Source organism: Eubalaena glacialis, chromosome 19 (genome assembly GCF_028564815.1).
Source record: "Eubalaena glacialis isolate mEubGla1 chromosome 19, mEubGla1.1.hap2.+ XY, whole genome shotgun sequence".
NCBI lineage: Eukaryota > Metazoa > Chordata > Mammalia > Artiodactyla > Balaenidae > Eubalaena > Eubalaena glacialis.
This window is the reverse complement of record NC_083734.1, coordinates 46378979-46397790: the sequence shown is the minus strand read 5'-3', so window position 1 is coordinate 46397790 and position 18812 is coordinate 46378979. Positions and strand designations below refer to the sequence as shown.

General features: G+C 41.6%; 1 protein-coding gene across 1 annotated transcript; it reads left to right on the top strand.

Annotated features, from left to right (window-relative positions):
• Positions 1-825: 825 nt before the first annotated feature.
• On the top strand, positions 826-2102 carry LOC133080854 (leucine-rich repeat-containing protein 37A3-like). Its single transcript, XM_061176940.1, is given in 2 exon segments — positions 826-1726; positions 1729-2102. Coding segments are annotated over 2 exon segments (1275 nt in total).
• The last annotated feature ends 16710 nt before the right edge of the window (positions 2103-18812 follow it).

Here is an 18812-nt window from a genome sequence, read left to right as displayed (position 1 = left end):
GTGACATTCTCACCTCTAGGTCCAGGTGAAGTTGAACATCCAGTGTTGCCTAATGTCACAGTTAAACCCGTGGATCTGGCGGTTGTCTTAACTCTAGAGCCCACTAAAGAGGTTGAACATCCTCCAGTGCAGCAGGAGGACCCTACTCAGACTCTAGATCCCCCTGGAGGGCTAGAGCTTTCTTTAGTCCAGGAGGAGGCCCCAGCTCAGTCTCCAGTTCCCCAGGGGGGCTCAGCTATATCTCCTGAGCCCCCTAAGGAGGTGGTACCTTCTCCCACACAGCAGGAGCTTCAGGCTCAGTCACCAGAGCTCCCTGCAAAGGTGGAACCATTTCCAGTCCCTCAAGGGACCCTTCCTCAGCTTCTACAGCCCCCTGAGAATATGGAATCTTCTCCAGTCCAACAGGAGTTCCCAGACCTACCTCTGGAACCCCTTAAAGAGACAGAACCTTCTCCAGCCCAGCAGGAGGCCCCATCTCAGCCTCCAGCGGCACCTAAGGAGGTTGTAGCACAAACTCCAGTGCATTATGAGATGACAGTTCCAACACTAGGACAGGATCAAGCTCAGCATTCAAACTTGCCCAGTGTCACAGTTAAACCTTTGGACAAGGGGCTTCCCACAGCCCCAGAACCTACAATGTAGGCTGAACATTCCACAGCCCTGCAGCAGACTGCAGTTCCTCCAGCATACCTCGAGGTGACATTTCCAAATCCAGAGCAAGTTCAGGCTCAGCATCCAACCTTGACTGAGGTCACAGTTCAACCTTTGGACCTTGAACTGACCATAAGGCCAGAACCCACTAAGGAGGATGAACCTTCTCCAACCATGCAGGAGACCTTAACCCAGCATCCAGAACCACCTAAGGAGGTTTTTGTAGCTCAGCCTCCAGTATATCAGAACCCAATAGTTCCAGCACCAGATCAGGATCACACTGAGCCTCCAACATCACCCAGTGTCAGAGTTCAACCTTTAGACCAGGGGCTTACCACAACTCCAGAACCTACCATGGAGGCTGCACATTTCACACCCCTGCAGGAGACTATAGTTCCTCCAACATACCCCGAGGTGACACTTCCAAATCCAGAGCAAGTTCAGGCTCAGCATCCAACCTTGACTGAGGTCACAGTTCAACCTTTGAACTTCTTACTTATGTTAACTCTGGAATCCAGTATGGAAGTTGAACCTTCTCCAACCATGCAGCAGACCCAAGCTCAGCCTCCAGAGCTCATTAAGGAAGTTGTAGCTCAGTCTCCATTGTATCCCAAGGTGACAGTTCCAGCACCAGATCAGGATCATGCTGAGCATCCAACCTCACCCAGTATCACAGTTAAACCTTTGGATCTGGAGCTTACCACAACTCCAGAACCTACTACAGAGTGTGAACATTCTACAGCCCTGCAGCAGACTACAGCTCCCCCTCCAAAACACCCTGAGGTGACACTTGCACAGCCAAACCTGACTCAAGTCACAATTCAACCTATGGATGTAGAACTTACCGTTACTGCAGGATCCAATATGGAGACTGTACCTTCTCCAATCATGCAGGAGACCCCAACCCAGCCTCCAGAGGCACCTCAGGAGGTTGTAGTTCAATCTCCATTCCAGCAGGAGGTGACAGTTCCAACTCCAAGTAAGGATCAAGGTCAGCATTCAACATCATCCAGCGTCATAGTTCACCATGTGGACCTAGAGCAAACCACAACTCCAGAACCACTATGGAGGCTGGACATTCTACATCCCTACAGCAGACTACAGCTCCCCCTCCAAAACACCCTGAGGTGACACTTGCACAACCAAACCTGACTCAAGTCACAGTTCCACCTGGGGACCTGGGAGTTAACATATCTCAGCAACCAAGGCCATCTGAGACAGTTCTTTTTCCTTCGACTCAGTATTCAGTATCCACAGGTCTTCCTGGTGTAAAATATACCCCAGAAAAGAAGCAGCCAGAACAGAACGCCACCACAAACATCAGCATATGTGAGCTCTGTACCTGCAAAAATGAGACACTGTCATGTGTTGTTCTCAGCCCAAAGCAGAAGCTCCACAGAGTGCCTGAGCCAGAGCCTAACGCCTACAACAGCACCTTCACCATCATGTAAGAATCGCCTTTCCTCATTTGTTCTCTGCATCCTGCCTGACATGGCAGCCTTTCTTCAGGTCTTCCTGGGTCCTCCTTATCTCCCCAACCCACATTGACTGACTTTCTGTTTCCACCTTTTGTTTGTCAATGATTCCTTATCTTCATTCTCCTTCTTACTATTTTTCCCTCTCCTCCAGTCTTTTACTTTTAATTGCCCTTATTTTTTCCTTCTCCATTTTTTACCCCATTATTTAATTCCTTAACATCTACTCTTCTCCCATCTTTACTCCATCCTCTTTACAGCAACATGTCCCTCTCCCCATCTCATTGGTGGTAATACAACAAAGTGGTTAAGAGTACAATTTCCGGAGCCAGACTACCTGGGTTTGAACCCAGGTCTGTCATTTATTAGCTTTATGACTCAATTTCCTCATCTGTAAAATGGGGATTATGGTAGTCATCATCTCATAGGATGACTCCTATGACTCCTAAATCTCCCAATGACTCCAATCTCATTGGGAGATTTAGATGGGTTAATATAGGTAAAGGTCTTCTATCAGTGCCTAGCATATATTTTAGTGTTAGCTATTATTATTATTCAATCCCTCAGTTATATCTAGAACTCATCTTTGTCCCCTGGCTTTCTATATGTAGCACCCATTTTGTGCCCAACCCAGGGCTAAGTACTGTGGGAGCCACAGAAGTATACGGCATTGTCTCCAGAACATGACAATGACAAGTGGGAAGAAAGGGGATATGCCTTTAAAGGGAGGTAATATATAATTAAGTCTTAAGAGAAATACAGAGAGGTGCTGTAATTCACCAGAACCTGTAATCACAGGGGTGTGGAGGTCACGGAAGGCTGCATGGATAAGCTAAATCTTTAGCTGGGACTTGAAGATTGGCTGTGATTTGGCAGCAAAATAATAGGCAGTACAGTCTAGGCAAAGGTGTGACTGCAGGGATGATCAGAATTTAATAGATTAGTCTGGCTGTGAAGAATTGGGTTAGGCAACAATGAAAGATAGGATTATGAAAAACCTTGGCTATCGGCAATGGGGGTTTGAAAGTTACGCTGTGAGATATGCGGGGCCACTGCAAGTTTTCAAGCAGGAGAGACAAATGATTAAAACAAGTGGCTTATTTTAGATTTCATATGTAGAGCGATCTAGAGAGGAAAGCTTGATTCAGGGAGACCAAATAGAATGCTTTAGCAAAATCTAGGAGTAAAGTGAGAAGGGGCCGAATTAGAGTGGTTGTGATGGAAGTAGAAAGAAAATGCCGAGAGTACTACAGAGGAAAAACTGACGAGATGTAGTAATTGACTAGAGTTGGGGGATTGCAGTACAGGAAAGAGAAAAATCACATGTGTTGATGGGCAGAATGATGGTGGTATAACAGGTGGAAATCCAGCAGTTGGGAAGCAGTGTCAGTTTGAGGGAGATGAGTTCAGTCTTAGGCATCTTTTATTGGTGAGCATAAAGCAACCAGAAGGCTCTGTTTGAGTGGAAATGTCCCTCAGGCAGATGGGCAGACAAGTATCCGTTTTGACTTATTTCTGACTCGCGTGAAAAATGTGCATATAAACTGAATAGTTACATTGTTGCTGAGGGAAGAGGACAAAGCTAAAGCTAAAGATTCAAAGTCATCCACTGAGTTCGTGGTTCACACTGAACCTCAGGCATTTAACAGCTTCTCTTAAACATGTCTAATTCATGGATACATTCTCACTGTTTAAAAAAAGAAATGTCACAGAAGTATAAAGGATAAAATGTGAAAATCCCACCCCACCTTCCCTACCACCAATAAGGTAACTCCTGTTACTGTTTTGATGTGTGTCCTTCCTTCCGAGCTCTTTCCTTTGCATTTTGTTCCCCTAATGAGGTAATAACTTTACTCCTTGCTCAGTGACTTGTGCTTTTCCCTATGCAATATGTTTAAGAGATATTTTCATATTAGTCCCTTTAATTTCTAATTGCCCGTATCCTTCTGACACCTGGACAGATTCTGAGGGCACTGAGCCAAAGCTTTGGTGTTGCCTGGCATAGGATTTCTGTATATTTATTTGCTGATATTGATAAATGTTTGCCATTTTTCTCATTGATTTGTAGGAGTCATTTTAGACACATAAGTGATTTTGGAAAAAAAGTAATTGGCATTATGTATCCAAGAAATTGGACAGATGGAAAGTTCAGGTTCTGAGGAGATGCCTCATTGTTTGTGCCAGTGGCATCACAGTATGTTTTTTTTTTTTGTTTTTTTGTTTTTTTGTTTTTTTGAAACATATTTATTGGAGTATAATTGCTTTACAATGGTGTGTTAGTTTCTGCTTTATTACAAAGTGAATCAGTTATACATATACATATGTTCTCATATCTCTTCCCTCTTGCATCTCCCTCCCTCCCACCCTCCCTACACCCTCCCTACACCCTCCCTATCCCACCCCTCTAGGTGGTCACAAAGCACCGAGCTGATCTCCCTGTGCTATGCGGCTGCTTCCCACTAGCTATCTATTTTACATTTGGTAGTGTATATATGTCCATGACACTCTCTCACACTGTCACATCTCACCCCTCCCCCTCCCCATATCCTCAAGTCCATTCTCTAGTAGATCTGTGTCTTTATTCCCGTCTTGCCACTAGGTTCTTCATGACCTTTTTTTTTTTTTTTCCTTAGATTCCATATATATGTGTTAGCATACTGTATTTGTTTTTCTCTTTCTGACTTACTTCACTCTGTATGACAGACTCTAACTCCATCCACCTCATTACAAATACCTCCATTTCATTTCTTTTTATGGCTGAGTAATATTCCATTGTATATATGTGCCACATCTTCTTTATCCATTCATCTGTTGATGGACACTTAGGTTGCTTCCATGTCCTGGCTATTGTAAATAGAGCTGCAATGAACATTTTGGTACATGACTCTTTTTGAATTATGGTTTTCTCAGGGTATATGCCCAGTAGTGGGATTGCTGGGTCGTATGGTAGTTCTATTTTTAGTTTTTTAGGGAACCTCCATACTGTTCTCCATAGTGGCTGTATCAATTTACATTCCCACCAACAGTGCAAGAGTGTTCCCTTTTCTCCACACCTTCTCCAGCATTTATTGTTTCTAGATTTTTTGATGATGGCCATTCTGACCGGTGTGAGATGATACCTCATTGTAGTTTTGATTTGCATTTCTCTAATGATTAATGATGTTGAGCATTCTTTCATGTGTCTGTTGGCAATCTGTATATCTTCTTTGGAGAAATGTCTATTTAGGTCTTCTGCCCATTTTTGGATTGGGTTGTTTGTTTTTTTGTTATTGAGCTGCATGAGCTGCTTGTAAATCTTGGAGATTAATCCTTTGTCAGTTGCTTCATTTGCAAATATTTTCTCCCATTCTGAGGGTTGTCTTTTGGTCTTGTTTATGGTTTCCTTTGCTGTGCAAAAGCTTTTAAGTTTCATTAGGTCCCATTTGTTTATTTGTGCTTTTATTTCCATTTCTCTAGGAGGTGGGTCAAAAAGGATCTTGCTGTGATTTATGTCATAGAGTGTTCTGCCTATGTTTTCCTCTAAGAGTTTGATAGTGTCTGGCCTTACACTTAGGTCTTTAATCCATTTTGAGTTTATTTTTGTGTATGGTGTCAGGGAATGTTCTAATTTCATACTTTTACATGTACCTGTCCAGTTTTCCCAGCACCACTTATTGAAGAGGCTGTCTTTTCTCCACTGTATATGCTTGCCTCCTTTATCAAAGATAAGGTGACCATATGTGCGTGGGTTTATCTCTGGGCTTTCTATCCTGTTCCATTGATCTATATTTCTGTTTTTGTGCCAGTACCAAACTGTCTTGATTACTGTAGCTTTGTAATATAGTCTGAAGTCAGGGAGCCTGATTCCTTCAGCTCCATTTTTCGTTCTCAAGATTGTTTTGGCTATTCGGGGTCTTTTGTGTTTCCATACAAATTGTGAAATTTTTTGTTCTAGTTCTGTGAAAAATGCCAGTGGTAGTTTGATAGGGATTGCGTTGAATCTGTAGATTGCTTTGGGTAGTAGAGTCATTTTCACAATGTTGATTCTTCCAATCCAAGAACATGGTATATCTCTCCATCTATTTGTAGCATCTTTAATTTCTTTCATCAGTGTCCTATAATTTTCTGCATACAGGTCTTTTGTCCCCTTAGGTAGGTTTATTCCTAGATATTTTATTCTTTTTGTTGCAATGGTAAACGGGAGTGTTTTCTTAATTTCACTTTCAGATTTTTCATCATTAGTGTATAGGAATGCAAGAGATTCCTGTGCATTAATTTTGTATCCTGCTACTTTACCAAATTCATTGATTAGCTCTAGTAGTTTTCTGGTAGCATCTTTAGGATTCTCTATGTATAGTATCATGTCATCTGCAAACAGTGACAGCTTTACTTCTTCTTTTCCAATTTGGATTCCTTTTATTTCTTTTTCTTCTCTGATTGCTGTGGCTAACACTTCCAAAACTATGCTGAATAATAGTGGTGAGAGTGGGCAACCTTGTCTTGTTCCTGATCTTAGTGGAAATGGTTTCAGTTTTTCACCATTGAGGACAATGTTGGCTGTGGGTTTGTCATATATGGCCTTTATTATGTTGAGGAAAGTTCCCTCTATGCCTACTTTCTGCAGGGCTTTTATCATAAATGGGTGTTGAATTTTGTCGAAAGCTTTCTCTGCGTCTATTGAGATGATCATATGGTTTTTCTCCTTCAATTTGTTAATATGATGTATCACGTTGATTGATTTGCGTATATTGAAGAATCCTTGCATTCCTGGAATAAACCCCACTTGATCATGGTGTATGATCCTTTTAATGTGCTGTTGGATTCTGTTTGCTAGTATTTTGTTGAGGATTTTTGCATCTATGTTCATCAGTGATATTGGCCTGTAGTTTTCTTTCTTTGTGACATCTTTGTCTGGTTTTGGCATCAGGGTGATGGTGGCCTCGTAGAATGAGTTGGGGAGTGTTCCTCCCTCTGCAATATTTTGGAAGAGTTTGAGAAGGATAAGTGTTAGCTCTTCTCTAAATGTTTGATAGAATTCGCCTGTGAAGCCATCTGGTCCTGGGCTTTTGTTTGTTGGAAGATTTTTAATCACAGTTTCAATTTCAGTGCTTGTGATTAGTCTGTTCATATTTTCTATTTCTTCCTGGTTCAGTCTCGGCAGGTTGTGCATTTCTAAGAATCTGTCCATTTCTTCCAGGTTGTCCATTTTATTGGCATAGAGTTGCTTGTAGTACTCTCTCATGATCGTTTGTATTTCTGCAGTGTCAGTGGTTACTTCTCCTTTTTCATTTCTAATTCTATTGATTTGAGTCTTCTCCCTTTTTCTCTTGATGAGTCTGGCTAACGGTTTATCAATTTTGTTTATCTTCTCAAAGAACCAGCTTTTAGTTCCATTGATTTTTGCTATTGTTTCCTTCATTTCTTTTTCATTTATTTCTGATTTGATCTTTATGATTTCTTTCCTTCTGCTAGCTTTGGGGTTTTTTTTGTTCTTCTTTCTCTAATTGCTTTAGGTGCAAGATTAGGTTGTTTATTCGAGATGTTTCCTATTTCTTGAGGTAGGCTTGTATTGCTATAAACTTCCCTTTTAGCACTGCTTTTGCTGCATCCCATAGGTTTTGGGTTGTCGTGTCTCCATTGTCATTTGTTTCTAAGTACTTTTTGATTTCCCCTTTGATTTCTTCAGTGATCACTTCATTATTAAGTAGTGTATTGTGTAGCCTCCATGTGTTTGTATTTTTTACAGATCTTTTCCTGTAATTGATATCTAGTCTCATAGTGTTGTGGTCGGAAAAGATACTTGATACGATTTCAATTTTCTTGAATTTACCAAGGCTTGATTTGTGACCCAAGATATGATCTATCCTGGAGAATGTTCCATGAGCACTTGAGAAAAATGTGTATTCTGTTGTTTTGGGGTGGAATGTCCTATAAATATCAATTAAGTCCATCTTGTTTAATGTATCTTTTAAAGCTTGTGTTTCCTTATTTATTTTCATTTTGGTTGATCTGTCCATTGGTGAAAGTGGGGTGTTAAAGTCCCCTACTATGATTGTGTTGCTGTTGATTTCCCCTTTTATGGCTGTTAGTATTTGCCTTATGTATTGAGGTGCTCCTATGTTGGGTGCATAAATATTTACAATTGTTATACCTTCCTCTTGGATAGATCCCTTGATCATTATATAGTGTCCTTCTTTGTCTCTTGTAATAGTCTTTATTTTAAAGTCTATTTTGTCTGATATGAGAATTGCTACTCCAGCTTTCTTTTGATTTCCATTTGCATGGAATATCTTTTTCCATCCCCTCACTTTCAGTCTGTATGTGTCTCTAGGTCTGAAGTGGGTCTCTTGTAGACAGCATATATATGGGTCTTGTTTTTGTATCCATTCAGCCAGTCTGTGTCTTTTGGTGGGAGCATTTAATCCATTTACATTTAAGGTAATTATCGATATGTATGTTCCTATTCCCATTTTCTTAAATATTTTGGGTTTGTTATTGTAGATGTTTTCCTTCTCTTGTGTTTCTTGCCTAGAGAAGTTCCTTTAGCATTTGTTGTAAAGCTGGTTTGGTGGTGCTGAACTCTCTCAGCTTTTGCTTGTCTGTAAAGGTTTTAATTTCTTCATCAAATCTGAATGAGATCCTTGCTGGGTAGAGTAATCTTGGTTGTAGGTTTTTCTCCTTCATCACTTTAAGTGTATCCTGCCACTCCCTTCCGGCTTGCAGAGTTTCTGCTGAGAGATCAGCTGTTAACCTTATGGGGATTCCCTTGTGTGTTATTTTTCCCTTGTTGCTTTTAATATGTTTTCTTTATATTTAATTTTGGATAGTTTGATTAATATGTGTCTTGGCGTGTTTCTCCTTGGATTTATCCTGTATGGGACTCTCTGTGCTTCCAGGACTTGATTAACTATTTCCTTTCCCATATTAGGGAAGTTTTCAACTATAATCTCTTCAAATATTTTCTCAGTCCCTTTCTTTTTCTCTTCTTCTTCTGGGACCCCTATAATTTGAATGTTGGTGAGTTTAATGTTGTCCCAGAGGTCTCTGAGACTGTCCTCAGTTCTTTTCATTCTTTTTTCTTTATTTTGCTCTGCAGTAGTTATTTCCACCATTTTATCTTCCAGGTCACTTATCCGTTCTTCTGCCTCAGTTATTCTGCTATTGATCCCATCTAGAGTATTTTTAATTTCATTTATTGTGCTTTTCATCGTTGCTTGGTTCCTCTTTAGTTCTTCTACGTCCTTGTTAAATGTTTCTTGCGTTTTGTCTATTCTATTTCCAAGATTTTGGATCATCCTTACTAACATTATTCTGAATTCTTTTTCAGGTAGACTACCTATTTCCTCTTCATTTGTTAGGTCTGGTGTGTTTTGACCCTGCTCCTTCATCTGCTGTGTGTTTTTCTGTGTTTGGGGTCTCCTTTTCACAGGCTGCAGGTTCGTAGTTCCCGTTGTTTTTGGTATCTGTCCCCAGTGGCTAAGGTTGGTTCAGTGGGTTGTGTGGGCTTCCTGGTGGAGGGAACTAGTGCCTGTGTTCTGGTGGATGAGGCTGGATCTTGTCTTTCTGGTGGGCACGTCCACGTCTGGTGGTGTGTTTTGGGGTGTCTGTGGCCTTATTATGATTTTAGGCAGCCTCTCTGCTAATGGATGGGGCTGTGTTCCTGTCTTGCTAGTTGTTTGGCATAGGGTGTCCAGCACTGTAGCTTGCTGGTCATTGAGTGAAGCTGGGTCTTGATGTTGAGATGGAGATCTCTGAAAGATTTTCGCCGTTTGATATTACGTGGAGCTGGGAGGTCTCTTGTGGACCAGTGTCCTGAAGTTGGCTCTCCCACCTCAGAGGCACAGCCCTGATGCCTGGCTGGAGCACCAAGAGCCTTTCATCCACACGGCTCAGAGTAAAAGGGAGAAAAAATAGAAAGAAAGAAAGAAAGAAAGAGGATAAAATAAAATGAAATAAAATAAAGCTATTATAAAGCAAAGCTATACAGACAAAATCTCACCCAGAAGCATACACATATACACTCACAGAAAAAGGAAAAGGGGAAAAATTAATATATCCTGCTCCCAAAGTCCACCTCCGGAATTTGGGATGATTCGTTGTCTATTCAGGTATTCAACAGATGCAGACACATCAAGTTGTTTGTGGAGTTTTAATCTGCTGCTTCTGAGGCTGCTGGGAGAGATTTCCCTTTCTCTTCTTTGTTTGCACAGCTCCCATGGTTCAGCTTTGGATTTGGACCTGCCTCTGCGCGTAGGTCGCCTGAGGGCGTCTGTTCCCCGCCCATACAGAACGGCGTTAAAGGAGCAGCTGCTTCGGGGGCTCTGGCTCACTCGGGCGGGGGGGAGGGAAGGATACGGATGCAGGGCGAGCCTGCGGCGGCAGAGGCCGGCGTGACGTTGCACCAACCCGAGGCGCGCCGTGCGTTCTCCCGGGGAAGTTGTCCCCAGATCACGGGAGCCTGGCCGTGGCGGGCTACACAGGCTCCCGGGAGGGGCGGTGTGGAGAGTGACCTGTGCTCGCACACAGGCCTTTTGGTGGTGGCAGCAGCAGCCTTAGCGTCTCATGCCCATCTCTGGGGTCCGCGCTGATAGCCGCGGCTCGCGCCCGTCTCTGGAGTTCGTTTAGGCGGCGCTCTGAATCCCCTCTCCTTGTGCGCCGCGAAACAAAGAGGCAAGAAAAAGTCTCTTGCCTCTTCGGCAGCTGCAGACTTTTTTCTGGACTCCCTCCCGGCTAGCTGTGGTGCGCTAACCCCTTCAGGCTGTGTTCATGCCGCCAACCCCAGTCCTCTCCCTGCGATCCGACCGAAGCCCGAGCCTCAGCTCCCAGCCCCCGCCCGCCCCGGCGGGTGAGCAGACAAGCCTCTCGGGCTGGTGAGTGCTGCTCGGCGCCGAACCTCTGTGCGGGAATCTCTCTGCTTTGCCCTCCGCACCCCTGTGGCTGCGCTCTCCTCCGTGGCTCCGAAGCTTCCCCCCTCTGCCACCCACAGTCTCCGCCCGCAAAGGGGCTTCCTAGTGTGTGGAAACCTTTCCTCCTTCACGGCTCCCTCCCACTGGTGCAGGTCCTGTCCCTATTCTTTTGTCTCTGTTATTTCTTTCTTCTTTTGCCCTACCCCAGTACGTGGGGAGTTTCTTGCCTTTTGGGAGGTCTGACGTCTTCTGCCAGCGTTCAGTGGGTGTTCTGTAGGAGCAGTTCCACGTATAGATGTATTTCTAATGTATCCTTAGCTGCTCTCTTTCACAATTCGTCTGTTGTCTTGAAACCTTTCTGTCCTCTCTTTCCACACAGGTATTGCAGTCTACTTTGATATCCGTGTCTCATTCACGCGTGGCAAAGGCATCCGCAGCCTTCCATCGCGGCTTCGGTGTGCCCGGCTTCCATCCGCCGCCAAGTCCCTATATCCACAGTATGTTTTTATTAATTGTGCACACCGGGAAGCTGATAAGCTGTGGGAATTAGAAAGCTGGTCTTTTCTGCATTTGAATATTCCCCACACGGTGGCCATGATTCTTTTCCTTATTCTCTACATTCTTTTCCTGCCTATTCAAGGATATGAACTGTGTTTCTTCACAGAAATTTCCAAGGAAACTCTATTTCTTACATTGATGAAAGTATATGGAAGGCATACCGCTGGGCTGAGAAGCTGTGAGTATATTCTCCCCAAATATGAATACAAAAAGCTAACTGCATTGTAAGATCCTTCGTGGTCCAGAATTTTGAGGTCAATACCTGTGAGAAAAGGTATTTCCCCTTCCATATCCCAAGGCAACCTAATAATTTAAATTTTGTGTTTATTTTAAAAATTAAATTTGGCAGGACCTCTTTAAAATCAGTAAGAGACAATTTAAACTTATTTTCCATTATACAAGTAATACATGATTATATTCTCAATAGATAACAATGAAATAACAGGTATAATGAAAACCCTCCGTGTGCCCTAATCCCCCACCCACTACTTTGAGTTTAGTATTAATCCTTCCAGATTATTTTCCATACGTTTGAGTACATACATATTTACAGATAGCAAAATAGGTTTGTGTGTTTTTCTTATCTTTTTTTTACAGAAGTAACATCCTGCAACTTGATTCCTTCATTTCATGATATGTCTTAGATTTCTTTCCTTCCCAGTACATAGAGGGTTACCCCATTCATTTAAACTCCTGCATAGTATTCCATAGTATGAATGTATCACAGTTTAATAATGCCCCTGTTGAAGGATGTTCAGATTATGTCCAGTTTTCTTGTTACTTGCATTGCTGCAATGAATATCCTTGTGCATGCATTTTTGTGAGCCTGGTCATTTATTTCTATAGAATAGTTATCTAGAAATGGGACTGTTGGGGTGAAGACTATTTAGATATAAAATTTTAATTGCCCTCAAAAAAGTTGTGCCACAGTTCCGGCAGAGAGCGCGGTGAGAAGCGGATCGCGGCCTCCTAGCCCGGGGCCCTCCAGGCCCTCCGGCCTCCAGTCGGCAGGTGAACTGGGGGGCCCCCGGGACAGGCTCAGGCTGTGTCTTGCCGAGCCCCAGAGCCCTCGCCGCAGCCGCCCACTGGCAGGGCCCGAGCCTGGAAGCAGCAACGAACTGCTTCCCCCACCCCCACCTCCGCGACCTAATGGCGGCGGCCCCTCGGAGCCCAGATCCCACCCACCGCCGGCTCTCTTTACCCCACGCTGCAGGGGTTAGGCGAAGCCTCCGGCAGGCCACCAAGGACGTGGCGCATTTGGGCGTCGGGCGTGGCAGGGCGAGAAGAATGGCGGCCACTGGAACGCCGCGGAGGGCCGTTAGAGCCTCGAGGGCCCGGGAAGGGGGGGTCTACGTGGACGCCAGCTCAGCCACCCTTAGGCTTTGGAGCCCGTGCGGATCCGGGACCTGAGGTGACCTCTCTGTCCCAGTTGGACGAGACGCCGGACAAAGGCCTTAATGGGCCCGGAAGGTGAGCCGAGCCCCGGTCGACGGTGGATGGAACGTTAGCGGGTCATCGGGCGGTTGGTCGTCGTTCTACCAAGACCTCGATGTCGGAAGATAGAAACGGTAGAATAACGTACCACGTGCGGCCAATAGGAAGTGCCCGCCACCCTTTGGGAAGATTTACTGGCCGTTTATAGAAGGCCTGTGTATATAATATGAAAAAGCTGCTCTCAACTTTCCCCCCAACCTTTCCAAAACTTTCCGCTACATATAGGCCTTCTAGATGTGAAGAGGTTGCCGACGTATGATAGAGTTAAAGTCACATGTCTTGTAAATGCCCATTTGTTTCCTTAAGAAAACCGTAGAAAAGAAATGTCTTCTGGAAATGACTTTGCGAAATGGAGCTGTTTGACCACCTCTAGAGGCGACATCAGGAGCCACAGAGGTCCACGTTCGTTCAGTGGGTTAGAGGACATGGTATGACAGATGTTGAGGAGGAAGAAAAGAAGACTCTATGCCAGACTGGTCACAGTTAGAAGATATATCTAGTCTTAGATATATTATTAGAAAGACTAATATCTAGTCTTTCTAGATGTTCTGAAGTGCCTGATATATGTTCAAAGTAGAGGTAGTAAAAAGACATTTTGTAAATATCTTTTTGTTAAAATTCGTATGAAATGTTGTTTTGGGGGGGAGGGGTGGCCAAACCACCTTTTTGAACAGTACGCAGTATGCACTGTGTTTGTGCACTGGTTCAAGGTCGGGGGGAGGAGAAGGAAGTGCGAAGAGTTCTGTGCCAGTGTGTTTATAGTGAGGCAAGATGAACCATTGTCTTTTTTATGTTCCCGCATTTTGTTTCACTTTGCTGTGTATATGGTGTATATAATGGACAAATGAGTCCTAATTGACAACACCTAGTCTTTCTAGATGTTAAAGAGGTTGCCAGTGTATGACAAAAATAGAGTTAGTAAATAATACATTTTGTACATTTTGTGTTAACATTTCTAGGAAAGATTGTCTTCTGAAAATTTGAGCATTATAGCCCTCTGGGTTGGTGTAGGGGGGAGAGAGAGAAGGGGGTTGGTCTTAGAATGGCTAGAATGCTGGTATTTTGAAGACACTTTCAGATTATAACTGTTACATGTGTGCAGTTCGTTCAGTACTGCTCTGTATATAGTGGACAAATTAAGTCCTTATTTGAAACATCTAGTCCATCTAGATGTTTAGAAGTCCCCAACGTATGTTAAATGTAGAGGTAGTAAAATATCACTTTGTAAATATCTTTTTGCTAAACTTCATAGGAAGTACTGTCTTTGGGAATGTTAAATGTTAAACCACCTCTCTGAGCAGTATACTATTGTCTATACTTGTTCAGTGGTTTGGAGGAGGGAGGGAAAGAATTGCAAAAGGTAATATGCTAGTGTGTTCATACCTGGACATTTTCGGACAAAACCATTTTTTGTATGTTCATTTTGTTTTGCTGTGTATATAGTGTATATAATGGACAAATTGAGTCCTAGTTTTGCAACATCTAGTCTCTAGATGTTAAAGGGGTTGCCAGTGTATGACAAAGTAGTAGAATTAGCACATTTTGTACACTTTATTGAAATTCATAGGAAAGCTTGTCTTCTGTAAATGACTTTTGGATATGAATTTGTTCAGCCACCTCTAAGCATTACACATGCACGTACTTGTCCACTGGATTGGCAGTGGAGAGAAGGAAGTGAGGGAGGAAATGGTTCAGGCCAAAATGGTCATATTTAGAAGATACCTCAGATTATAACCAGTTACATGTGTGCAATTTTATTTAACAGTGCTGTGTACATAGTGGACAAGTAAGTTCTTATATGAAATATCTATTCTTTCTAGATGTTTAGAAGTGCTTGATGTATTTAAAAGTAGTTTTAGTAGAATAATGCTTCTTGTAAATAGCTTTTAAAAACTGATGGGAAGGGCTTCCCTGGTGGCGCGGTGGTTGGGAGTCTGCCTGCCAGTGCAGGGGACACGGGTTCGAGCCCTGGTCTGGGAAGATCCCACATGCCGCGGAGCAACTGGGCCCGTGAGCCACAATTACTGAGCCGGCGCGTCTGGAGCCTGTGCTCCGCAACAAGAGAGGCCGCGATAGTGAGAGGCCCGCGCACCGCGATGAAGAGTGGCCCCCGCTTGCCACAACTAGAGAGAGCCCTCGCACAGAAACGGAGACCCAAGACAGCCATAAATAAATAAATTAAAAAAAAAAAAAGAGTTAAAAATATAAAATCGTTAAAAAAAAAAAACTGATGGGAAATACTGTCTTTGGAAATGGAATTGTTAAACCCCCTCTCTGAACAGTATACTCTGTGCTTGTTCATTGGGTTTAGGGAGGTGGGAGGGAAGACTGCAAAAGATGTTTTGCTAGCAGGTACTAGAACATTTCAACTTATCCATTGCTCTATATGTTACATGCATTTTGTTTAACTTTACTGTATCTATTTTGTATATACTGGACCAGTGGGTCCCAATTTTATAATATCTAGTCTCTAGATATTAAAGAGGTTGCCAATGTATGACAAAAGTAGAGTTAGTAAACTAACACATTTTGTACGCTTTGGGTTAAAATTCATTGAAAGGCCATCTTCTGAAAAGGACCTTTGGAAGTGAAATTGTAAATCACATCTAAGTGACACCTATGCCTGTACTTGCCCAATGTTGGATGGATGGCAGAAAGGAGGTACTGGGAGAAATGAAGTGTTCTAGATTAGAATGTTCCTATGTAGAAGACACTTTCAGATCTAACCATTGTTACATGTGTGTAGTTTATTCAACACTACTGTGTATATAGTGGACAAACTTAAGTCCTTCTTTGAAACATCTAGTCTTTCTAGATGTTTAGAAGTGCACAAAGTATGTTAAAAGTAGAGGTAGTGAAGTAACATATCTTGTAGATATATCCTTTTGTTAAAATTCATATGAAATACTGTCTTTTAGAAATGGAGTGATCAAAATGATCAAACCACCTCTGAGCAGTACACATTATTTTATTTGTGCTGGTTCAGGGAGAAAGAAGAAAGTGTAAAGAGCTTTATACCAAGACTAACCATTGTCTGGTGTGTCTCTGCGTTTTGTGTTACTTGGCTGTGTACGTAGTGTACATAAAGGACAGAGGTCCAAACTTACAACATCTAGTCTTCCTAGATGGTAAAGAGGTTGCCAGTGTATGACAAAAATAGCCGATAAATACATTGTGTACACTTTGTGTTAAAATTCATAGGAAAGATTTCTGAAAACAATTGGAGGAAGTAAAATTGTTTAAATCCCCTCTAAGCATTACAGAGGCTTATTATTCTTGTCCACTGGCTTGATAGAGATGAGAAGGGGAAGCTTCTAGGCCAGAGTGTTCCTGTTTAGGAGACACTTTGTGACTATAGCCTTTGTGTGCAGTTTCTTCAGTGCTACTACATGTATACATAGTGGACAAACTTAAATCTGTGTTTGGAACATCTAATCTTTCTAGATGTGTAAAAGCGCACAACATATGTTGGAAGTAGAGAGTTAAAAGTAACACCTTTTAAGTATTTTTTTTCTGTTAATTCATAGGAATGGTTGTATTGGGGGAGTGGAAATTGTTAAACTTGAGTCTTGGAGAGTAAGCTGACTATTCACTGGGTGGTGGAGAGGCGGGGAGCGGACAGGGAAGGAAGTACAGAGAAGGGATCTGTGCCCATGAGTCTTTAGACAAGTTCAGATTGTCTAACCATTGTTCTATTTGTGTGTTTTAGTTAATATTGCTGTGTATTAAAGAATAAGGAAGTCCTAATGCCCAAAGTATATTAAAAGTAGAGGTAGTAAAATAACCCCTTAATAAACGCCCTTTTGTTGGTTTTTAGGAAGGGCTGTGTCTTCTGGGAGCATCTATGTTAATCCACCTCTTGGAGCTAGATATAGTCCTGTACTTAGTCGCTGATATGCTGGAGGAAGGGTAAGAGGAAGGGTGAAGGGAAGGGCTCTTAGCTAATATCTCCATATCTAGAAGACAGTTTTAGGTTATAACCATAGGTCTAAATGTGCATTTTTGTAAAGTACCAATGCTTATTATGGACAAGGTTCATTCATTATTTTGCAACATCTAGGCTTTTTAGGAGTCCTGAGGTGACAATGTATGATAAAGGGTAGAGCTAGTGAATTAACCAATTTGTAAATATCTTTGTTATAATTGATAAAAAAGTAGCATCTTGGACATGGAATTGTTAAACCATCTGAGAAACGTACACCAGGCCTTGTTCATTAGGTTGGCAGCAGAGGGGCAGAAGGAAGTATAAAAGGGAGGGAAGTATGTGGATGTGTTCCTTTTTATATTTTGATGATAACCATTGATGTGTGTGCATCTCTTAGCTGTACTATAGGAATACATTGTTAAGTAATTCAGTGGAAACATACCTCCTTGCTAATACTTTAATAGTTTAGATCAGATAATGAATCCTCTTAAAAGCATTATACTTTGGGTACTGTGTTGCTTTATGTCTCATTTTTAATTGAACGTTAAGGGAATGTAGTATTTTAATCATAACTCTGCCAATATCTTTATCTAGAGGCCTGTTGCCATTTTTGTCTTTTCTGAAGTTTTTGTCACCAAGAAAGGATTACATTTTTTTTCCTTCCAGATTGAGTTGGTATAGTGTATTTTTGGTTATCAAAATACTCATAGCTTTGGGACTTTGAAATGGTAAATATTCATGATGTGTGAAAAAGCATGATACATAACTGTATGATCTTAATTACATAAAAATGGATGCTTAGTTGTGTTTAAATACACAAACGAGACCTAGAAGGACACATCAAATGGTAAACTGTGATGATGGATGACTTTGTTTTTTGCTTCTTGTGTTCTTTGGTTTCCTATTATGCACGTGTTAACTTTTAAGAAATAAATGTTATTTTGAAAACCTTAAAAAAAAAAAAAAAGTTGTGCCAGCTTATACTCCAGTCATCATGCTGTCATGACATTCATTTCCCCACACCCTTCCACCACTGGATATTCTCCCTTTTTTTTTTTTTTTTTTTTTTTGCTGATCTGACGGGTGAATAAAAGGGGTCCCATCTGAATTTGAATTTTTCTTATTACTTGTGGACTTAAATATCTTTATATGTTTACTGAACATTTGTATTTTATCTCTGAATTGTCTGTCCTTTGCCCATTTTTCTGTTACTATTTTTTTTTATTGATCTGTAGAAAAAATCAGTTTAGATACATAAGTGATTTTGGAAAAAAACATTCAAAGTAATTTTTCATGACAGTCTGTGGTCATATCCTTAGTTCAACTTGAATAGACAAGTCATAAATGACTTCTGAATTAATAATGAGACATAACAGTCAATCTAAAAACAGGTATTATGACCACCCTTAAAGAGATGCCCCCTTAGTCTGATATCTTATTGGTAAGGAAAAAAATGCTAGAACCAGGCAATTTGTTTTAATTTACAGATTTCCTAAATAGTATATGTAGTTTATATTTCCCGTGATAGTATCTAACTTGGAAATTTTATTTCCCAAACTTGTAAGAAAAATGAAAGTCATTTGGCATAAGAAATAGATAACTTAATTTCCTCTGGGAGTGGAGGGGGGTGGTAGACTGAGGGACAGAGGTAAGAGAAAAAGTTTGAATTGTGTGCTACATATTTTTGGAATTTTGAGATGTGAATATATATTACATATTTTTAAAAAATAAATTGAAATTAAAAAATTAATTTTTAAAAAACATGTGTTTGGGAGGTGATACACTATAACATGAGTCTGGTAAGGTTTGAAGATTTCTAAGTCA